General features: G+C 47.2%; 1 protein-coding gene and 1 non-coding gene across 2 annotated transcripts; one reads left to right on the top strand and one right to left on the bottom strand.

The window, feature by feature from the left end:
* Nucleotides 1–3,206: 3,206 nt before the first annotated feature.
* On the top strand, nucleotides 3,207–3,366 carry LOC125549696 (U1 spliceosomal RNA). The gene has a single exon (XR_007301437.2). It is a non-coding gene; the product is annotated as a U1 spliceosomal RNA (small nuclear RNA).
* Nucleotides 3,367–3,457: 91 nt separating this feature from the next.
* On the bottom strand, nucleotides 3,458–9,619 carry LOC125545268 (ABC transporter C family member 3). The gene is made up of 10 exons (XM_048709158.2): nucleotides 7,115–9,619; nucleotides 6,963–7,049; nucleotides 6,216–6,857; nucleotides 5,967–6,131; nucleotides 5,085–5,379; nucleotides 4,679–4,893; nucleotides 4,252–4,557; nucleotides 4,091–4,154; nucleotides 3,766–4,005; nucleotides 3,458–3,647 (listed from the first exon to the last, which is right to left on the bottom strand). The coding sequence occupies exons 1-10, from the start codon at nucleotides 9,404–9,406 to the stop codon at nucleotides 3,544–3,546; spliced, it is 4,410 nt and encodes a 1,469-aa protein (XP_048565115.1). The 5' UTR covers nucleotides 9,407–9,619; the 3' UTR covers nucleotides 3,458–3,543.
* Nucleotides 9,620–20,199: the final 10,580 nt, after the last annotated feature.

Here is a 20,199-nt window from a genome sequence, read left to right as displayed (position 1 = left end):
CAGTAGGACTTTTGTTAAAGCTTTATTAGAGCAAGTAGGGCTGGAACATTGTATTCTGATTTTTAGTTTAGAGTCCGATCGGCATCACTGACCATGGGCTCTCACAAAAGCCCAACAGGCCGATCTATAAGAGCGGAGCCCTAAACCGTACCATTATGTGAAAATCTATTTTTTCCCTCACAAAGAAAAATGAAAATCTAAATAACTATGAGATCTGTCTCACCTAATGCCAAACAAATTGACTCGGCATGCGGGCAAAGCTCAATTATCTACTGATTGTGGACAGTACTATCTCCACATACACAACTGTAATCACCGGCCCGAGTACAGTTCATGAGCTCCTGCACATGTGAGTACAGTCCATGAGGGGAGTATATCATGTGATACCATGACTCAAGTGCTCCCATGCTCTAAGTTTAAAAAAGGTCAAATTTGGATGTGTTAATTTTTTGGTGTTTTTTATGAATCTTCACAAGACATGTCTATAAATTCAGATGTGAATAGTGTTGTTTTGGACACTATTCATATTGTATTTATTGTTGACACTATTCATGTTGGATTTGTCTTTTTTGTTCTTAATGTGTAATTCGAATTTCGAATTTAGATTTGAAATTTTTAGGGGGTGTAAACATATGTGTTACAACAAATTCAGAATTTTTTCCCCCGCAAAAAAGTCAGATTTTTTTGACACTTCTAATGCATTTGCGCGGCACATTAATTGGTTGGAGGGCCGGGAGAGATTCTCTAGCTAGCGCTAGGGTGGATTTCATCCGGAATACACACATGTAGTGCAGTATACAGTGCTAGCTGTACCCCGTATACACGCTAGTTGGGAATAACACGAAGGGAGGATGGGATGGTCAGGATAGCAACCACCATTAGCATATTTTCCGCTTAATATACCATCTATTTGTAATTAAATTATATAGATAGTGAATGTAACATGCATATACTCAATCATAAACAACCATTGAACAAATATATTGTGTGTGTGGTGGTGGTGGGGGGTTGCAAGCAAATGAGTGTGTGTCATCTTGGCACTGGGCCACCTCGTATATGGCCTCACCAAAATCAAATCTAACCAAGTCCATAGCAAAAGTGCGGCCAAAGTGGACATCTTCTGGTGCAGCCCAAAGAATGACGACTTTAAATCTGCTTTGTAGTGGTTACTAGTAGGGCAATAGGAATATCATAGCCCCGTGGTCAATCCTGTTGCAACTGTGGCGGACAGAAACGACCGCGGTGACAATACCTGCCATTATCTTCATGTCTGCCACAACAACTGGAAATATGAATGAAGTAAATGATAGTTCTATATATACACATGGGAGTTAAAAAAACAGAAGAAAGCATACGAAGAAGAGAAAATAAAGACATGTAAACATGTAAATAAGCATGTCCAATCCATAGTTTTCCAAAATGTATAAACCAAGCTTTAGAATCATTGGTTTCCCCCTCTGTTTTTTTCTGCACTATTGTACAATTTTGAAGCAATGATAAATAATTCAAATATGGAGCTGCACGTGGCCAATCAGAAGAGGGGTTTCCTTCTGTAATATGTCTCCTAGGAGTTAAGCAATCTAAGTATCTAACTTTGAGATGATGTGTAGCCATGAGATAGGCCAATAATACTTAACTTGCTTTGGTGCACCCGTTTAGAAGGTTAGTGTCACGTAAGCATGTTGGCCACGTGTATATCTAGAGGTTTGGACCATCGGTTTTGAAAGAGTCGCAAGAGTTTAGGTTTCATACGATTCAATGTTTCTCAGAAAAATTAATATGTTTAAACATTTGGAGTGGCTTATTTGCTGCGAGCAAAAGACTATAGCACCGAGAAAATAGAACTTTTGTCACAACTGTAGCAATTTGTGGCTTCTAAGATGGCAATTTTAATTTTAATAACCGGTAATAAGCTGCGGGCAAAAGATAGGGAAAAGAGAACTTTTGTCACAACTGTAACAATTTGTGGCTTCTAAATTCTGTTTGATGGCTATTTTAATTTTATTAATCGGCAATAAGCCGCGGGCAAAAGATAGGATCTTAGTATTTCAAGTAAGAGTTTGTAGGGTAGCTCTTTACCTGGCACGTTGCTTGATGGACACGAAAAGTGATGTGAATGTTGTGTCAAGAAAAGCTTGGTTTAAAAAAAAAAGAGATCCATAGGCACTAGCATTTAGGACATATTTTTATAGAAGAAGCCCACTGGGTGAGATCGCGAAAATTCGCTTCCGACACGAGTCGAACCCCAGTCTGCAAGGAAACACCACTGTGTCCTTGCCTAGCCCAGTTCTCGAAGAAAAACTTGGTTTCATTTAGGTCATAATAGACTTACTAGAGTGTGATACATCCTTTTCTTGGATCATGTATAGCTCCTACTGTGATGTGAGTGGCTACACATTGTGGTTATTTTCCTCGAATTAGAAATGCAGATGTTAACCATGGGCTTGGCGTGCAGGACCTTTTTGCTATGGGACGCCAACTTTTCAGCAAGGCCCATGGTTCGGAGTCATATTTTTGAGTCCACGTAGTATAACAAAGATACCGTGACAAAAAAAAATACCACTTTTATAACATTTTTTTGACCACAACAAAATAAAAATTTGATCGGCATGCAAGTTTTGTTTTGCTGTTCGAGTCATTTTTTGTCCCCAAACAAAAAGAATAGTGTCATTTTGTCACAGCTGCATTTTTTTGCGTGTGTTGGGTATATCAATTCTAGTGTTTCACTGTTAGTTGGTCCGCTGAATCTCATGTAGAGTTGGAGTTGTCTCTGCACATTTTTCATGTCAACTTTTATGCAGGAAATCAAAATAAAAAACGGGGAACTGGAAAATAAATAGAAAAGCTGAAGGAAGAGAAAATCAGTACCTGATGATAGCTCGATATGTTGTTCAATTTTTTTGAACAATATTTTTCTTCGAGGGTTTTTTGAACAATATTTTTCGAGGACCTTTTGAACAATATTTGAGCATTTATCAAGTGTACCCGCCGTGGTCTGTACCATGGGCTCTCACAAAAGCCCACCAGGCCGAATGATAAGTACGGAGCCCTAAACCAAGTTCTCGTCTCAGATCCCCTGCCGTGTGGTAGACACAGCGCCAGCCGCCAGGTTGGTTAGGGCAAATCTTGTTTAGTCCCACATCGCTCGTCCGCAGCAGCAGGCACGACGAAGAGGCTATAAAAGGGACCAGCTGCCACCTTAATCCTCACTTACCTGGACGGGGTCAATGAGCGATCAAGAAGGCTCATGGCCTAGGTTAGCAGCCTCCATTGCACTTGGGAGGAGTGCTGGCTTACCATCTCCCCAAGCGGGAGAATGGACGTCATAATTTGTGGTAGAGGGGGTACGCGTTCGCGCGGCCCCTGCCAATTTGAAGTTAAATTTTCCAGTTATCTTGCTTCCTTTTTGGTAGTTTGAAATTTGAAATGAAAGTTTGCAGCCTTTGTCAAGCATCAGTGAAAAGAAGGCTCATGTTTTCCTTTTGGCATTTACACATTGCAATTCAGTTTAGGTATTTTGTTTGATCACACTAGTAATGCGACTCAAGTGCGCGTCGACCTCATCGTGTATTCTGCTACAAGCTTTGAGAACAGAGAGGATTTGTCCTCCAGCAACCTGGCCGGCGTTTGGTGCTCCACGGCCACGCCTGTAAAATTTTGCCAGTGTGTTCGTCAGTCCAGTACATAAGTGTCACACCCAGATTGGGCAGATTAACAAGACGTTGCTTAAAGTTCATTTGAAGGGGTGATGATATGATGGCTGACCGTTGTCAAGAAGCAAGACTATATCGCTGTGAAGGACCGAGGTGATTCGATGCGCGATAGTGATGACGGTCGCCCCTGAGAAATGCTGCTGCAGTGTCTTCTGGATCAGGTTATCTGTTGCGGTGTCCACCGAAGCGGTGGCTTCGTCCAGGACCAGTATCTTGGTCCGTCTCAGGATCACCCTGCCGAGACAGACGAGCTGACGCTGGCCCACGCTCCAGTTCTCTCCGTTCTCCACCACTGCGAGCGGAGTTTTGAATTTCAGAAATTTCAGAAGAAGCCAGTCTACCGGAATGTAAACTGTATGGTTGAATATAGATCAGACCTGGTGAGTCAAGTTTGAGCTCCTTTCTTCGAACTTCATCTCCTAGCTGACAGTGATCCAAGGCCTGAAATGTTTATTTTTCAGTTTTTAAATAAGTGGTTTTAGAGCTTGTAATAATTCGAGAAATGAAAAGAAATGAAGCATGTGAACATCGAGACTACCTCCCAGATTTGATTGTCAGTGTACTCTCCTAGAGGGTCAAGGTTGTGTCTCACGGTTCCGTCGAACATCGTTGGGTCTTGCGGAATAATGCTCAACCTAGATCTCAGATCATGCAACCCGATGGTGCAAATGTCGACGCCGTCTACTGTTATCTGGCCGACAGTGGGATCCATGATACGGAAAAGGGCCTGTATGAGAGTTGATTTACCACTGCCTGTTCTACCAACAATACCCGTCTTCATGCCTCCAGGAAAAGTGACTGTAAGGCCCTTCAGAACAAACGGTAGTTGTGGAGCATATTTCACCTGCATCATTCATAAAATGTTAAGGACCTGTGATGGCAAAGCACCGAATCTAACAATTACTTTGGCCATGAGTCTAGATTTCTGACAGTTTACTGACAAGGGCAAAAAATGTATTACTTACATGGAGGTTATGGAGCTGAATTTCTCCCTCTGATGGCCAGTTATGAGCCAACCCATCTTCAGATATTGAAAGAGGGGCCTCTTCAGGAAGGCTTAGGTATTGCAAAATTCTCTCTACTGAGATGATCTTGTTCTCCAAATTGCACATGCTTGTTACAAGCGTTACTTGCATTATGTTCAGATTAAGCCCATATGTTACTACAAGGCCAGCAATTCCTGGACGTGGGATGGAATTTCAGTTGCAAACTCAGATCGTTTCTCCCACCATTTTGTTCCAGTATAAAATGTGTTTGAAACCTTTTCCTGTTTTTTTTTGGTTACTACCTAAATTCCCCCCTATGTTCAAATGAAATATAGCTTCCAGGCTGTTATTTCAAAACAAAAAATGCCGGGAACTAGCATCATACCTGGATCAATGATACCGATCGGCAGATTGATTAAAAATATCAAAGAGATGGCAAATGTAAGGGATGATAGCATATCCATACGGAAGCAAAGCCACTCCATTGCTCCAGCATTGTAGAATTTTGGTCGTGAGTAGGCATCCATTAGCTGGTTATTAGTTGATAAAAACTGATTTTCCTTGCCAAAACTTCTAATGATTGTTGATCCAGTTATTGATTCTACAAAATGTTGTATGATAGGAGCTTTGCAAATCCCGACCATCCTTTGCAACTCTCTGGCTGTATCAATGTAGTAGCGCTGCAAAAGGATAAATATAAGCAAAAATTCCATTTGTACCACCGAATAAGACCATAATTCTCTCTATACCGCTGAACACGTACCACTAGTTTTGTTTTTTGATTTCATCTATTTTTGTACAGAATTTTGATCAATTTTCTCCTGAAGAGCTGTGCCATAATTTGCTAAGAAAATTGTACATACATAAAGTTATAAATTTCCGGATAATGGGTCTAAGTTTCTGTACAAAGGCGTTTAAAGTCTTCAAATTTCTGTATAAATTTTTGTCCCCCCCAAAATTATACACAGAAGTTTGTGCAAAGAATATTTACAAATTTCTTCAAAGTTTGTACAAAAGTTCTGCTGAGACTAAACGTCAACTTTTGGCACCAAGGAGATAGTGTACATAGGCCAACTAATGTCTATTTAGCATGCATAGAAAGAATCACGTTACAAGTGAATGACAGTCTTTACACAGAGGATGAGGATACATCGAATCGAAACGAACTAGTGATATTCAGTGGTACCGAGGAATGTTTCTTTCTATATATAATCATATGTTGATCTTGCGGCTAAAACAGCGAAGGATAACGAGTAGGATAAAGTACCTGATACCAGAGGCAGATAGCAATTACAGGAATGAAAACAACAAAGACCTGCCATGCAACCTGAGACATCACAACAATAGTTCCACCAAGTTGTATGAAGGCAAACGCAATAGAGCCCATCCTGTTAGCAATGCTGGTGTCCACCAGGCTTTGATCAGTCGAAGCCTAAAAAAACAAGTTATTGTATCAACATGCTCCAAGCAAATAATAAACTGAACTTCCTAGGATTTGTTTTTGAGAATGACTTACCCTATTCAAGATGCGCCCACTTGGAGTGGAATCGAAGAAAGACATCGGAGCTCTGAATATGGATACATGCATCTTGTTAAACAGCAGCGTTGCTGTCTTGTATGCGGCTGGTACAAGAAACAGGGCTCTCACGAAGGTGCACACCGAGCTTCCTAGGGCCAATGCTACATAGACGTATATCAATGTGTACATGCTGACCGGAGGCTCGACGTCCTTCGACGCAGGAGCAGCCCAGGCCATCCAGTAATTGCTAGCAATGTGAAGCACTTCGAAAAGCATCTGCGCCAGCAGCACGAATGGCACGAGAGCTCCCCCATAAGCTAAGGTGAGGTACTTCCAGTAGACCCAAAACCCCACCCTGCCCCTCTCCCTTTCTTCCTCCTGCACCAGCTGCCCACCCTGACCATGGCCATCATCTTGCTTGACATTTTGCTTATCCTTTTTCTCAGTTGATGGCAGTGGCCCGGACAGGCTTGCTGCGCCGCTAGACGAGAAAGCCTCACTGGCTCCATTTGGAACTTCGATTGCGTCGATTGCTGCAAGAGCATCCTTGTGAGCACCAACCAGTTCCATAAACTCTTCCCCTGAGCCAAGTATTTCGTTGTATCTGCCAGATTGTGCTATCACCCCATCTTTAATTACCTACAATACAGTTACTTTATAATAGAAATACTTTATGGTAATAAATATACATGAAGATTTTTCAGAAAGAAATATGCACGAATTATTTGCTCATGAAAATCTCACCAGAATAAGATCCGCTGCAGGTAAAAATTCAAGCTGATGAGTGACGTACACCACTGTTTTTTGAGCCAATGCCCCAAGCAAGCATTCCTACAGAAGACAGAAGAGACATAAGAAATGTGTTTGTCAAATAAAAGGTAGTACCATTATACTACCTTGAATATGTGGGATCCTGTATGAGCATCGACAGCACTGAAGGGATCGTCGAACAAATAAATGTCGGCGTCCTGATACAGAGCCCGTGCTATCTGAACTCTCTGCTTCTGCCCACCGCTGAGGTTGATGCCTCGCTCTCCAATGACCGTCTGGTCGCCCGACGGGAAGCTCTCCAGGTCTTTCTTCAGCGAACACAGCTCTAGCACTCTGTCATACTTCTCACTGTCCATCTCCTTGCCGAACAGTATGTTCTCCTGAACCTTGCCGCTCTGTATCCACGCTGACTGGCTCACATACGCTATTGTCCCGCAGGTCCTGACCACTCCTGATAGCTTCGGAACCTCGCCAAGAATGCAAGAGAGCAGGCTCGATTTTCCGGAGCCGACCGTGCCGCAGACCGCCACACGCGTGCCCTGCCGAGCTTGAAAGTTGAGGTCCTTGAGCGTTGGCATTTCAGGCGAGGCGTCCCAGGAGAAGCACCCATTGCTGACCTCGATTGCAACATCTGAGCTGCCGATTGGCAGCCTCTGCACAGCGTCCGTCGGGAACTCCTCGAGGCATAGGAAGGATGCTATCCTGTCAAGAGACACCTTGGTCTGGATGATCGCCGAGATCCTGTCCGGAAGGTTGTATATCGATTCCTGCAGCACCCGGAGCGTGGCCAGTGCAGACAGCACCTTGCCCGACTCCAATGGTATCCCCATCAGGACGCATGCTCCGAAGGTGACCACGGCGATGAATGTTGGGGCGCTCCAGAAGATGAAGGTGATCATGGTCGAGGTGTAAAGGTACTTCTTGAGCCAGTTCGTCTCCGTCTTCCTGAGGGCGATGATCTTGGACAAGAACTTCATCTCCCACCCCTGCAGCTTGAGGATCCTCATGTTGCGCAGGATCTCTGACGTCGCCTTCATCCGAACGTCCTTGCTCCTCATCAGATTCTGCTGGAGCTTCTCCTGGACTTTCACCGAAGGGACGTTGACGAGCATGACGGCCGCGGTGGCGCCGAGCGCGGCGAGCGAGGCAAGCCCGAGAGTGGAGTAGAGGACGAACATCGCCATGCCTACTTGGAGCGGCACCAGCCACAGGTCGTGGATGTACCAGGAGGAGTTCCCGACACGGTCGGCGTCGACGCCGACGATGTTGACCATCTCGCCGCTCGAGTGGGCCTGCCTGGAACGGCCGGAGAGGGCCAGCCCCTTCTCGTACACGACGGCGACCAGCGCGGACCGCGCGCGTATCCCGACCTGCTGCAGCCGGAAGCACGAGTGCTGCTGCGACAAACACTCGAACACCTTGGCTGCGATGAAGGCGAGGACGAGGAGCTGCCCCTTGCTCGGGCGCCTCCCGTCGCCGCCGTTGAGGTACTGCACGAGGGAGTCGATGAGGTACGGGCCGACGTAGGTGGCCACGTTGTAGACGAGAGCGTAGAGCGCGGTCACCGCGACGTGCCAGCGGAAGGTGCGCACCAGGACCTTGGCGAGCTTGAATGCCGTCACCCTTTGGCTCGTGGTGCCGTCGCCAGCGACCGTCGCGAGGTTGGCCTTGAACGAGGGGAGCAGGCCGGCCACGCTGTCGCCGGGGTCGAGGCCCGGGACGTCGTCGAGGCCGAGGGCCTTCTTGTGGCCCACGGCGAGCAGCGGCCCCATCCAGGAGAAGGTGAGGACGCCGAGGAGGCCGGCGCCGGCGTACGCAGAGGCACAGGCGCTGCTGCTCTCGCTCGCGCCATCTAGCAGGGGCTCCTCTGAAGCAGAACCGCCCGCTAGTTCGCTCTTGCCGAACAGCCCGGCGACGAGCAGCACCACGGCAGCGAGGACCGAGACGGCGTCGAGCGCCCAGGAACGCGCGGGCACGGGGAGCCCATCGAGGCTCGTCGCGGCGTGGACGGCGACTGCGAGGACCGACAGCAGCAGGAAGAGCGCCCACCAGAGCCTGAGCGGCGCGGGGAACCGCTCGTCGCGGCGGAACTCGAACTGCAGGTACGCCGCGAGCAGCAGCCACGCCACCCCGCGCGCGGCGGCATCCACCTGCTCCACCGCCGCGTGGAGCGTCCACCCGGCGCCGGCGCCAAGGTAGCAGGAGTACGCGGCGAGGAGGAGCTGGAACGCCGCCAGAGCCCACATGGTGCAGGCCGCCACCACGTAGCACCGGACCCCGCCCACGGCGCTCACGGTGTCCTTCCCGCGGCGGGGGAAGAGCCGGCTCCCAGCAACGGCGAGCGCGAGGATGAGGTGGACCCCGGCGCTCACGCCGTGGAGGAGGAAGCAGGGCAGTGATCGCTCGCTCGCCGCCATCTCTGCCGCTCGGTCAGGGCGAGGGCTTACACAGGGTCAGTCACTCGCATCGCCTCTGGTCGTGACGGCGCGGCACCTTGCGGTGCAAGGCGACGCCGTCCTCTCCACGTTTGCTCTGATCGCCGGTAGTGTGTTGGCGGCCAAGTCCTTGGTCAATTCTTGACTTGGGTTGAAGTTGAATGTTCTCTCGTCGGTTGCTCTGATTGATTTTGTTTCTCTACTGCCTTGTTGGAAATGGCGTCACACCACACCGATGGAATGTGCGTGCACACGTCTCGTCTTTAGCTTTCGATACCGACTGCCGGCTCTCTGATTTCCACCGAAAAAAGGGACGGGGTGAATGCGTGCGTGCATGGTGCCATTGGTGCGGTATATTACAAAGAGTTGAGTTGGTTTGGTGCGCCAGGATTCGAGTATAGGGGGGAGGGGAGGCGAGTACATATATTGATCTAATCTCGTTGTTAATTAGTCATCGCTGTTACTAAAATTGTCGATCGTTGGGGGGGGGGGGGGGGGGGGCAGGTCCCTGCCCGTCCCCCTGACTCCGCCCCTGGTTAGGTGGACAGTGGTATCCTCAACCCACCAGGGTTTAAATCCTGGTGCTCGCATTATTCCTGAATTTATTTCAGTATTTCCGGCGATGCGCTTTCAGTGAGAGGAGACGTTCCCGTCGACGACGAGGCGCCTACGGTGACTTCGTAAATCTCAAGATGATATGCCGGCTCAGTCTCTCGGAGATGCTCATAGGGGTAGGGCGCTCCACCTCAGCGCATATCGCGAACTCGAGGTCCTTGGCTCTGCCGCACTTCACAACGTCCCCGACCACGCGAGCGATAGTGGATATGCAGGACTTCGTCGGGTAGAAGCTGAGCTGCAGGCGGGGTCTCGATGGCACGACGGCATCTGCACGTCGGAGGAGAGATCAGTCTCAGCATCGTGTCGGTGTAGACGGCCATTGCCTGACCCATCGTGGCTGGCCCTTCGCAACAGGTGTTGGACATCTAACGGACTAGCCAGGAGAGGGCTACCACACCAGGACTCATGCCCATTCTGCAACCAGGAGGAAGAAACTATCAATCATCTATTACTAACTTGCGTGTTCTCGAGAGAGGTTTGGGCGCACATCTGCCATGCACTAGAGGTGCCGGCATGGGCGCCTAGTGGGACTGAGGTGCTTTTCGCATGGTGCCAAGGTAGAGAGAAACAGGGCCTAAGCATCAAGACTACTAGGGCAATAATTTTGCTTGGTCTTTGGGAGCTGTGGAAGCACTGAAATGCAGTGGTCTTTAATTTGATGGTGTTGCTCCGGATATTGCCAAGGTCATGCGACATGTGGAGCAAGAAGGAAGAGCATGGTGGAATGCAGGCTCATGAAGGGCAGCGTAGAGAGTTTATTCGGCAGGTTAAGTAGGTGGAGTATGAGTGACTAGTCGACCATAAGTATGGTGTGGACTGTGGGGTGGATTAAATGGCGCGGTGTAACATGTAAAATGTAACCGCACCCGTGGAGGGCTCTGTCTGCCCTTTCCTTTTTTTTTACTAGTAAGCTTGCACGTGCAACGCATGTCTGGACTGAAAGCATGTTATACAATGAAACATATTTTTTTTTATCATAATTTCATTTCAAAAATATATATTTCTAATTCCCAAGTCATAAAGATAGGATCTATTTTATTGACAGGATTTATCATTACTTTAGCTACTTTAGCAGCTTGGCCAATTACACGGAATTCATGATTATTCTATTTCCTGATGCTCGCTATGTATAGTGATCAAACAGGATTATTTTCTTTGCGAGACCTTTTACTATTTTTTATCATGTGGGAGTTAGAATTAATTCTTGTTTACTTACTTTTATCCGAGTGAAGCGGCCCCAGGTGTAAGAATGCCCAGATATCATGTGGGAATTGACAGGATTTATAGCTTCACTTGCAGCAAACCATCAGGGTGCATCGATATCATATCTTTATCACCAAAATAAAACATGAATCATGCTACTCATTACCTACAAGTCCTGACCAATGTAGTTCAATGGCCAGCCCTTCCCACTGCGGTTGTACCAAGCGACGACCCATACATACCCGTCGACAGAGCCGCTTCGCCCAACTCACAACAGCTGTCGTCGGCTCGCTCGTCTCCCTCACAGAACGGCATCGCTTCGCTCGCAGCAAACCATTAGGCTGCATCGATATCATATCTTTATCACCAAAATAAGACATGAATCATGCTACTCATTACCTACAGGTCCTGACCAATGTAGTTCAATGGCCATCCCTTCCCCCTGCGACTGTACCAAGTGACGGCCCATACATACCCGTCGACGGAGCCGCTTCGCCTGACTCACAACAGTTGTCGTCGGCCCGCTCGCCTCCCTCATAGAACGGCATCGCTTTGCTCGCAGCAAACCATCAGGCTGCATCGATATCATATCTTTATCACCAAAATAAGACATGAATCATGCTACTCATTACCTACAGGTCTGACCAATGTAGTTCAATGGCCAGCCATTCCCCCTGCGGCTGTACCAAGCGACGACCCATACATACCTGTCGACGGACAATGCGGATGCCCGAGCCAGTGCAGCAAGAATAACACTTATTACATGGAGATCTGGACCAATGTAGTTCATTTGACAACATTTAGTGTTCATTCTTCCATGGTCAGGTCCTGACCAATGGAGGTACAATTTTTTTTGCAATCTATCCATTTTAAATAGCATGCCTCTCCTGCAACTTTCAGAAAACGTACTGGCATGTCCTATGCCCAAATAATGGCCATTCCAGGTCCACAGACAAATTAAAAAATACAGGTAGCCGTTCGAGATTGTAAGTCTAATGGTAGCTCTTAGATGACAAATAACAAAATCTAATAGTGACCAGGATGGGCATCCCATCGTGTCTCTAATTTGGGGTTGTACTTGGCCCCTTTTTTGTATGAATTTAATCGGTTCATTCAAATTTTCATCTAAGCTCAATAAAACTGAGCCATGCATAGCTAGTCTTTCCACGGCCAATAGCAGCTTTACACAAAAATAGCTCATCATGAACCGGCAAAAGCATCAGCTACGCGATGCATGTGAAATCGCATCCCAAGTCCTAAAGGTATATGGCTATTGAATATCAAGAAACAAGCTAGAAAGCAGCAAGGCAATGAAAATGGATGGATTCCATGGCAGCATGATCTCTGTGCCCTCCTATCATTGTGAATCTTGATTAGGGCAGGGAGAAACTGCCGAGTTGCCTTCTTTGGTTCCCGTGTATAGACACCTGCAGCACACAACTTTTTGTAGCAAAATGTAAAATATTAACACTGTTCCAAATGGATTTGCATAGGCCCTACGGAAAAAAGTATAGTCGTGAACCATGGTGCATATATATAACAATGTCTGAATTAAGATGATGAGCATTACAACAGGGGGAGGTAATTGACCTTAAATCACTTACATATGAATATGTATACTCTAAATGTAGGCCTTGGCTGAGAAGCAAGACAGATCTGGACATTAAGTAAGTAAAGCCACAAACTTATCCACCTCTTCATCCTTGAACAACATATTTCTATAAGATAGTATATCTGTATATGCACTGAACAAAGCCCGTATGTTGGAATAGAATAATACTCATGAATGTAATCAAATGAATTAAGAATTTGCTAATATGTCTAGCAGGACACATCTCTCATCCTCGTTCCTCCTTGGCACAATTGCATTCCATAGTATGGTTATACATATCCTCAAACATGTAGGAACTAATATTTGTCTTTCTCACGTGCATGAAGAAATAGTTACATTTACGTGCTAGAAAACTAATTGGATAAGAAGTACATATGTCGCTCATTGTTGTTCTTGTATAAAAACAGTACGAAAGTGGGATCATAAACTCACCAATCCTTGTTGTCTCTCTTTATTTACAGAGCATTTAACCTCTGCCTCACACAACGTGTATATGTCTCAGCATTCGGCATGTACCTTTTGTCAATGTCAACATACTCAAATACGACATCTTCACCAAGTTCCAATGTAACAGGCTGTCAAGAAAAAAGATGCAATACCAAAGGTGAGAATGGCAGTCTATTGGCCAATATATTCTACTGTAATAATTAGTCTAAAGGAGAAAAGATGCATGATATGTGATAAATTAGTACAAATATAAATAAAATTATAGAAATGTGGAACAAACCTTGACCCTAGGAGTTGCAGCAACTATAATCCTTTTACCAGTTTTGTAAGGGCATATTTATCCGTACGGTGTTTTGGTGATTGATGACAATGCATTTGCAGACTAATCGGGTGCTTTGAGTTCTTTCAGATATTCATCTTTCGGCACGAAACGATTATTTCCCTTCGGCGCTCTACTCAAGACGGTGCAGCTTCTTTCGTGACTTTGTTGGTGGACTAAGTTTCGTAGTAGTCACCGTACTATCAAGAGGGGATCTGCTTCGGTATGGGTTGGGTGGAATCAACACGTACACGTTCTTCTCACACCCACCGTTTCTTTCCGTCTCTCTGGAGCTTCTCTTTTCTTCCCTTTTGTGTCTTTTCCTGGACCCAGCGGTAATACCGCGGGCCACAGCGGTAGTACCGCTGAGGCTCACTAAGCGGCAGTACCGCTCCTCGGAGCGGTAGTACCGCTTTATGGCCTCAGCTGTAGTACCGCTGCGGCTCCGTGCTCCTACCGCCTCGACTCGAGTGCGCATTTTTCTCGTGTCGGGTTTTACGGCACTAGCTGCAGTATAGCGGTAGTACGGCTGAAGCTCAGTAAGCGGTAGTACCGCTCCTCGGAGCGGTAGTACCGCTGGTTGGCCTCAGCCGCAGTACCGTTGTGGCTCCATGCTCCTACCGCCTCGACTCGAGTGCGCATTCTCTCGTGTCGGGTTTTATGGTACTAGCTGCGGTAGTAGTGGCGGTAGTGCTGCTTGTGAGCGGTAGTACCGCCCTGCCTCCGCGGTAGTACCGCTCTGGGTCCCAGCCCCAGCCTCTTCTCTTCCAGCGCGGCAGTACTGCTGAGGGGGAACGGTAGTACCGCTTATGAGCGGTAGTACCGTCCTGCCCCCGCGGTAGTACCGCTCTCTGCTGGGCTGAATGGGGGGTAACGGTTGGATTGTTTCCCCCACTATAAAAGGGTGTCTTCTTCCCCCCTTTGACCTATCTCTTCCACCATTAAAACTCCATTATTGCTCCAAGCTCCATTTTCGCCCGATCTCACTCCCTAGCCAACCAAACTTGTTGATTTGCTCAGGAGTGGTTGAGAAGGCCCCGATCTACACTTCCACCGAGAGATTTTTGATTCCCCCACTCATCCTTAGTGGATCTTGTTACTCTTGGGTGTTTGAGCACCCTAGACGGTTGAGGTCACCTCGGAGCCATATTCCATTGTGGTGAAGCTTCGTGGTCTTGTTGGGAGCCTCCGATTAAGTTGTGGAGTTTGCCCCAACCTTGTTTGTAAAGGTTCGGTCGCCGCCTTCAAGGGCACCAATAGTGGAATCACGGCATCTCGCATTGTGTGAGGGCGTGAGGAGAATACGGTGGCCCTAGTGGCTTCTTGGGGAGCATTGTGCCTCCACACCGCTCCAACGGAGACGTACTTCCCTTCAAAAGGAAGGAACTTCGGTAACACATCCTCGTCTTCACCGGATCCACTCTTGGTTATCTCTTACCTTCACTTGTGCAAGCTCTTTAGTGTTTGTTCCCTTGCTTGCTTGTGTGCTTGTTGTTGTTGCATCATATAGGTTGTTCACCTAGCTGCACATCTAGACAACCTACTTTGATGCAAAGGTTAATTTGGTAAAGAAAAGCTAAAAAATTGGTAGTTGCCTATTCACCCCCCCCTCTAGTCAACCATATCGATCCTTTCAATTGGTATCAGAGCCTCGTCTCTTTATTAAGGACTTTACCGTCCAAAGAGTATGGTTGATACCGTAGACGGAGCGGAGGAACACTCCGGTGTGAATTCTATCTCGTCTACGGGCGATGGGGGAACTTTGGTCTCTCGTGAGGAGTTCAATGTAGCCTTGGAGACATTGAAAACCTCCATGACGACCGAACTTGAAAACATGTTTACTAAATTTCTTGAGGGGCTTAAACTATCCACCGCACCGCTGAAAGTGGGGGATCCCACCAACAAGGTGTCGGATGCTATCCCCGACAAGGGGGAAGCTAGTAGTGAAAAGGCTCCTTCTTCTAGTGGCAAGAATGGCACCGGCATCTTTGCCCATGTGGAACCACCACTTGTGTATGGTGGACCGGTTCCTTCTACTCATTTGAATCATGCCGGTCCTCCTCCTAAGATTGTGAAAAATGAGGATTTTGATTCTTGGGTTTACCGCTTTAAACGTCATTTAAATCATGTGAACACTAACCTTTGGAGAATCATTGAAGAAGGTTTCTACCCACATGATCCAAGCAACTTCACTCCTCGAGAAGCCGCGGACAATCAATTCAATGAGAATGCTCTCTTCATCATTCAAGATGCAATTCCACTCGAAGACCTACCTCATCTTCGTCCCTTCGCCTTGGCCAAAGATGCATGGCATTGTGTCGTGTCTCTCTACCGGGGAAGCGCAAGCATTCAACGCTCCAACTATGAAGTGGTACAAGATGAGGCCGATGAGTTTGCAATGAAGGAAGATGAAGAACCTCGTGAGCTTTATCGGAGAGTCACCAAACTCGCGGTCTCACTACGAGATCACGGGAGCAAGGACACGGATGACAATTGGATCAAGCGCAAATTCCTCAAGGCAATGATGCCCTACCACAAGGCCATGTCCTCCGTCATCCGCCAAAGACCGGACTTCCACACTTTGACCTCAAGCGAGGTGTTGGATGAGTTTGTGGCCATGAACATTTTGGACAAGACCGCCGACAATGCGGTGCTCCGTTCTCAACGGGGAAAGAAGCCTAACCTTGCTTTGAAGGCCAAGCTCACCGTGAAAGAAGAAGAAGAGGAAGAGGAGGAGAGCAACCCCGAAGATACAAAGTATGCATATCATGAACACATGGCACTTGCTTCAAGGCAATTTTGGAGCAAGAAAAACTCGAGGAACAACTTTAGCAAAAACACCTCGAGTGGCACGAGGGGCAAGCAACGTGTAAGGACTTGCTACAATTGCGGCAACGTGAGTCATTTCGTTGCGGAATGCCCGTATGAGAAGAGGGAAGACAATGGTGGCAAACTCATTCGAAAGGACAAGGCCAAGTCGTTCCCCAACAAGAACAACTTCACCAAGAAGACTCCTCCCAAGGCCTTGGTTGTGCAAGAAGAGTACAATGAGGATGATGACGATGATGAAGATGATGAGTCGGTTGCCATGGCCTCCGTCGCCATTGCCACAACGTCACGAGTGTCCCTCTTCGACTCACCCAACGAGAGCATCAACGCCAAGTGCCTCATGGCGAAAGCCACCAACAAGGTAACCTCCAACATTAAAACTACCATCATTAATCATCCTTCCCCATCGAAGAACATTAATGAAGTTGAGGGAGTTAATGTGGAGGCTAACGAGTTTGAGGCCTTTATGGGCAAACTCAAGGGAAAATCCAAGAAGCACTTTGTTGCTCTCCTGGAACAACTTGGCGAGGCCAATGACATGATCGAGGCTCATGAAGACACCATCTCAAAGATGGAAGGGCATAGTCGTGACTATGCCGATGAGATTTCGGACCTTTCCAATGCTCTTGAGGAAGAGCGTGGTCTTCGTTTGGCTCTTGAGGAGTCATACAACGTTGATCATGCTAAGTTAGAGAAAGATTATGATCATGCCCTCGTTGTTTCTCGTGTGCTAAATTCCGAGAAGGCCAAACTCGGAGTTGATCTTGCTAGACTCAAAGAGGAGTTTGATATACTTGACAAGGCCTTGAAGGGTATTCACGCTAGTCTCAAGGAGTCTCATGATCAACTCCAAGTGAAGCTAACTAAGGAGAAAGCAACTTTTCCTCATATGGTTTTAATTGATAATGCAAATGCTACTAACCCGTGTTGTGAGCATATACATCTTGTTGAGGAAAATGCTAAGTTGAAGGAGCAACTTGAGAGAGGCCTTGTGACTTGCATACAAGGCAAGAAGAACCTCAATGATCTCTTGATCAACCAAAAGGGAGGTGTGGCGAAGGAAGGGGTTGGGTACGTCTCCGACTCCAAAAACAAGAAGAAGAATGACAAGACCAAACGACCTCCTCCCCTCATGCAAACCTTTGTGAGGGCGGGATAAAGTGTCCCCGAGGAGAAGAAGAAGAACAAAGTCAAGAAGGGCAATGTCACCTCACCCAACAAAGCCGGCGATTTTAATCCTTCTTATGTGTTGTGCCGTGCTAGTGATGGGCATGTTTATGCCAAATTTGTTGGTTCTCTTCATGAGCATGTTGAATGGTCTATTTGGGTTCCTAAGACCCTTGTTACTAACATCAAAGGACCCATTACAAAATGGGTACCTAAAACCAAGCATTGATCTCTTGCAGGTGTTTGCTTCCGGTGGTGGATCATGGTTGCTCGATAGCGGAGTTACAAATCATATGACCGGAAGCAAGGACTTGGTGGTGGACGTGCACAAGGTTCCATCTATGCCCACCAATGTCGAGTGGGGTGACGCCTCATCTTCTAAGGTATTGGGACTTGGCAAGGTGGTCATCTCTCATGATCTCACGATCGAGAAGGTCATGCTTGTTGAGTCCCTTGCATACAATTTACTGTCCGTTCGTCAGCTTGCAATCATGGGCTTTGCCACTTTCTTTGATATCGATACCGTGGCCCTCTTGTGGAGCAAGACTCTTAAAGTAGCCTTTGTTGGGCATGTCGAGAACGGTCTATATGTGATCAACTTTTCGGAGCGACCCACTAAGACCGCGACATGCCTAATGGCCAAAGTTGATGTGGGATGGCTTTGGCATCGCCGGTTAGCCCATGTCAATATGAGATCTTTGCAAAGTCTCCTAAAGGGGGACCATGTCCGTGGACTAACGAATGTTAGTTTTGCTAAAGATCGTGCTTGCAGTGCCTGTATCGAAGGAAAGCTACATGAGAAGGCTCACCCTCCCACGACTATCATTTATTCAAAGAGGCCTTTGGAGCTCCTTCACATGGATCTCTTTGGGCCTCCATCCTTCGATAGTCTTGGAGGTAGAAAGTATTGCTTGGTGATTGTGGATGACTACTCAAGGTACACGTGGGTGTATTTCTTCAAGAGGAAGAGCGAGACCCAACAAACCGTCATTGACTTTGCCAATGAAGCACAACGTCAACACAATGCAAAGATCTTGACAATAAGAAGTGACAACGGCACCGAGTTCAAGAACTACACCTTGGATGAGTTTCTTAGTGATGAGGGAATCAAGCATCAATATTCCGCACCATACACCCCTCAACAAAACGGTGTTGCGGAGAGGAAGAACCGGACGTTGATGGATGCGGCAAGGACCATGATGGTGGAGTTCAAGTCTCCGTACAACTTTTGGGCCGAAGCCATCAACACCGCGTGTCATGCATCAAATCGGCTCTACCTCCGCAAGGGTTTGAACAAGACTCCTTATGAGATACTCACCGGTAACAAGCCCAACCTCAAGTACTTCCGGGTATTCGGGTGTAAGTGTCTCATTCTCAAGAAAGGTGTTCGGTTGTCTAAATTTGAGACTAGAGCTTATGAGGGCATATTTGTTGGTTATGCTACAAACTCTCATGCTTACCGTGTCCTCAATAAATCCACGGGACTTATTGAGGAGACGTGTAACGTGGAGTTTGATGAGAATAACGGCTCCCAAGTGGAGCAAAGTGGCACTTGTGATGTAGGTGATGAAATTCCTCCTCAAGCCATAAGAAGAATGGGTGTTGGTTTCATCCTACCCATTGAGGAACCCCTTGTGGCCGAAGGAGAAGGACAATGCTCCACTCAAGTGGAGCCATCACCAACCCAAGGCCCACACACTTCTGAAGAACAAAGTGAAGGCCCTCAACCTCATGAATAAGACCTAGGGCAAGATCATACTCAAGACGGTGTTGACACACCAAGTGATGCCCAAGGTCAAGTTCTCTCCCTCGAGCAAGTTCAAGACCAAGAACAAGTTCATGACGACGCTCAAGATGATCAAGTAACCGCTCCTCAACTCACCAACGAGGAGGAATTAGAGCGTCGTGCCGCCAAAGTTGCTTCCAAGCTCTCCACCAAGGATCATCTCATGACGAACGTGCTTGGAAGCTTAAGAAAGGGGGTAAGCACTCGTAGACAATTAGCAAATTATTGTGAGCATCACGCGTTTGTCTCTTGTGTGGAACCTCACAAGGTCTATGAGGCGCTCGAAGATCCGGATTGGCTCAATGCCATGCATGAAGAACTCAACAACTTCGAGCGCAACAAAGTGTGGAGATTGGTGCCAAGGCCAACGGGGAACCACAATGTCATTGGAACCAAGTGGATATTCAAGAACAAGCAAGATGCCCATGGGATTATCATTCGCAACAAGGCTCGTTTGGTAGCACAAGGCTACTCCCAAGTCGAGGGTATCGACTACGGTGAAACCTTTGCTCCCGTTGCTCGTCTTGAATCCATTCGCATGTTGATTGCATATGCTTCTCATCATAACTTTAAGTTACATCAAATGGATGTGAAGAGTGCTTTTCTTAATGGTCCCATTAATGAATTGGTGTACGTCAAGCAACCCCCCGGGTTCGAGGATCCCTACTTTCCCGATCATGTGTATCAACTCGATAAGGCACTCTATGGCCTTAAACAAGCCCCACGTGCGTGGTATGACCACCTTACCGAGTTGTTACAAGACCGTGGGTTTGAAGTTGGGATAATCGACCCCA

The sequence above is a fragment of the Triticum urartu genome, chromosome 3A (assembly GCF_056163025.1).
Source record: "Triticum urartu cultivar PI428250 chromosome 3A, HENAU_Tu73, whole genome shotgun sequence".
Lineage (NCBI taxonomy): Eukaryota > Viridiplantae > Streptophyta > Magnoliopsida > Poales > Poaceae > Triticum > Triticum urartu.
The sequence above is the reverse complement of the archived record's forward strand: the minus strand, read 5'-3'. Positions and strand labels throughout refer to the sequence as shown.

What these genes read in the sequence shown, in the direction of transcription:
- LOC125545268 (XM_048709158.2), bottom strand. Translation starts at nt 9,406, where the DNA reads ATGGCGGCGAGCGAGCGATCACTGCCCTGCTTCCTCCTCCACGGCGTG. An exon ending in TTCAGCTCCATAACCTCCAT is followed by an intron (nt 4,558 to 4,678) that starts GTAAGTAATACA and finishes TGAATGATGCAG; the next exon opens with GTGAAATATGCTCCACAACT. An exon ending in AGTCTTGCTTCTTGACAACG is followed by an intron (nt 3,648 to 3,765) that starts GTCAGCCATCAT and finishes AAAATTTTACAG; the next exon opens with GCGTGGCCGTGGAGCACCAA.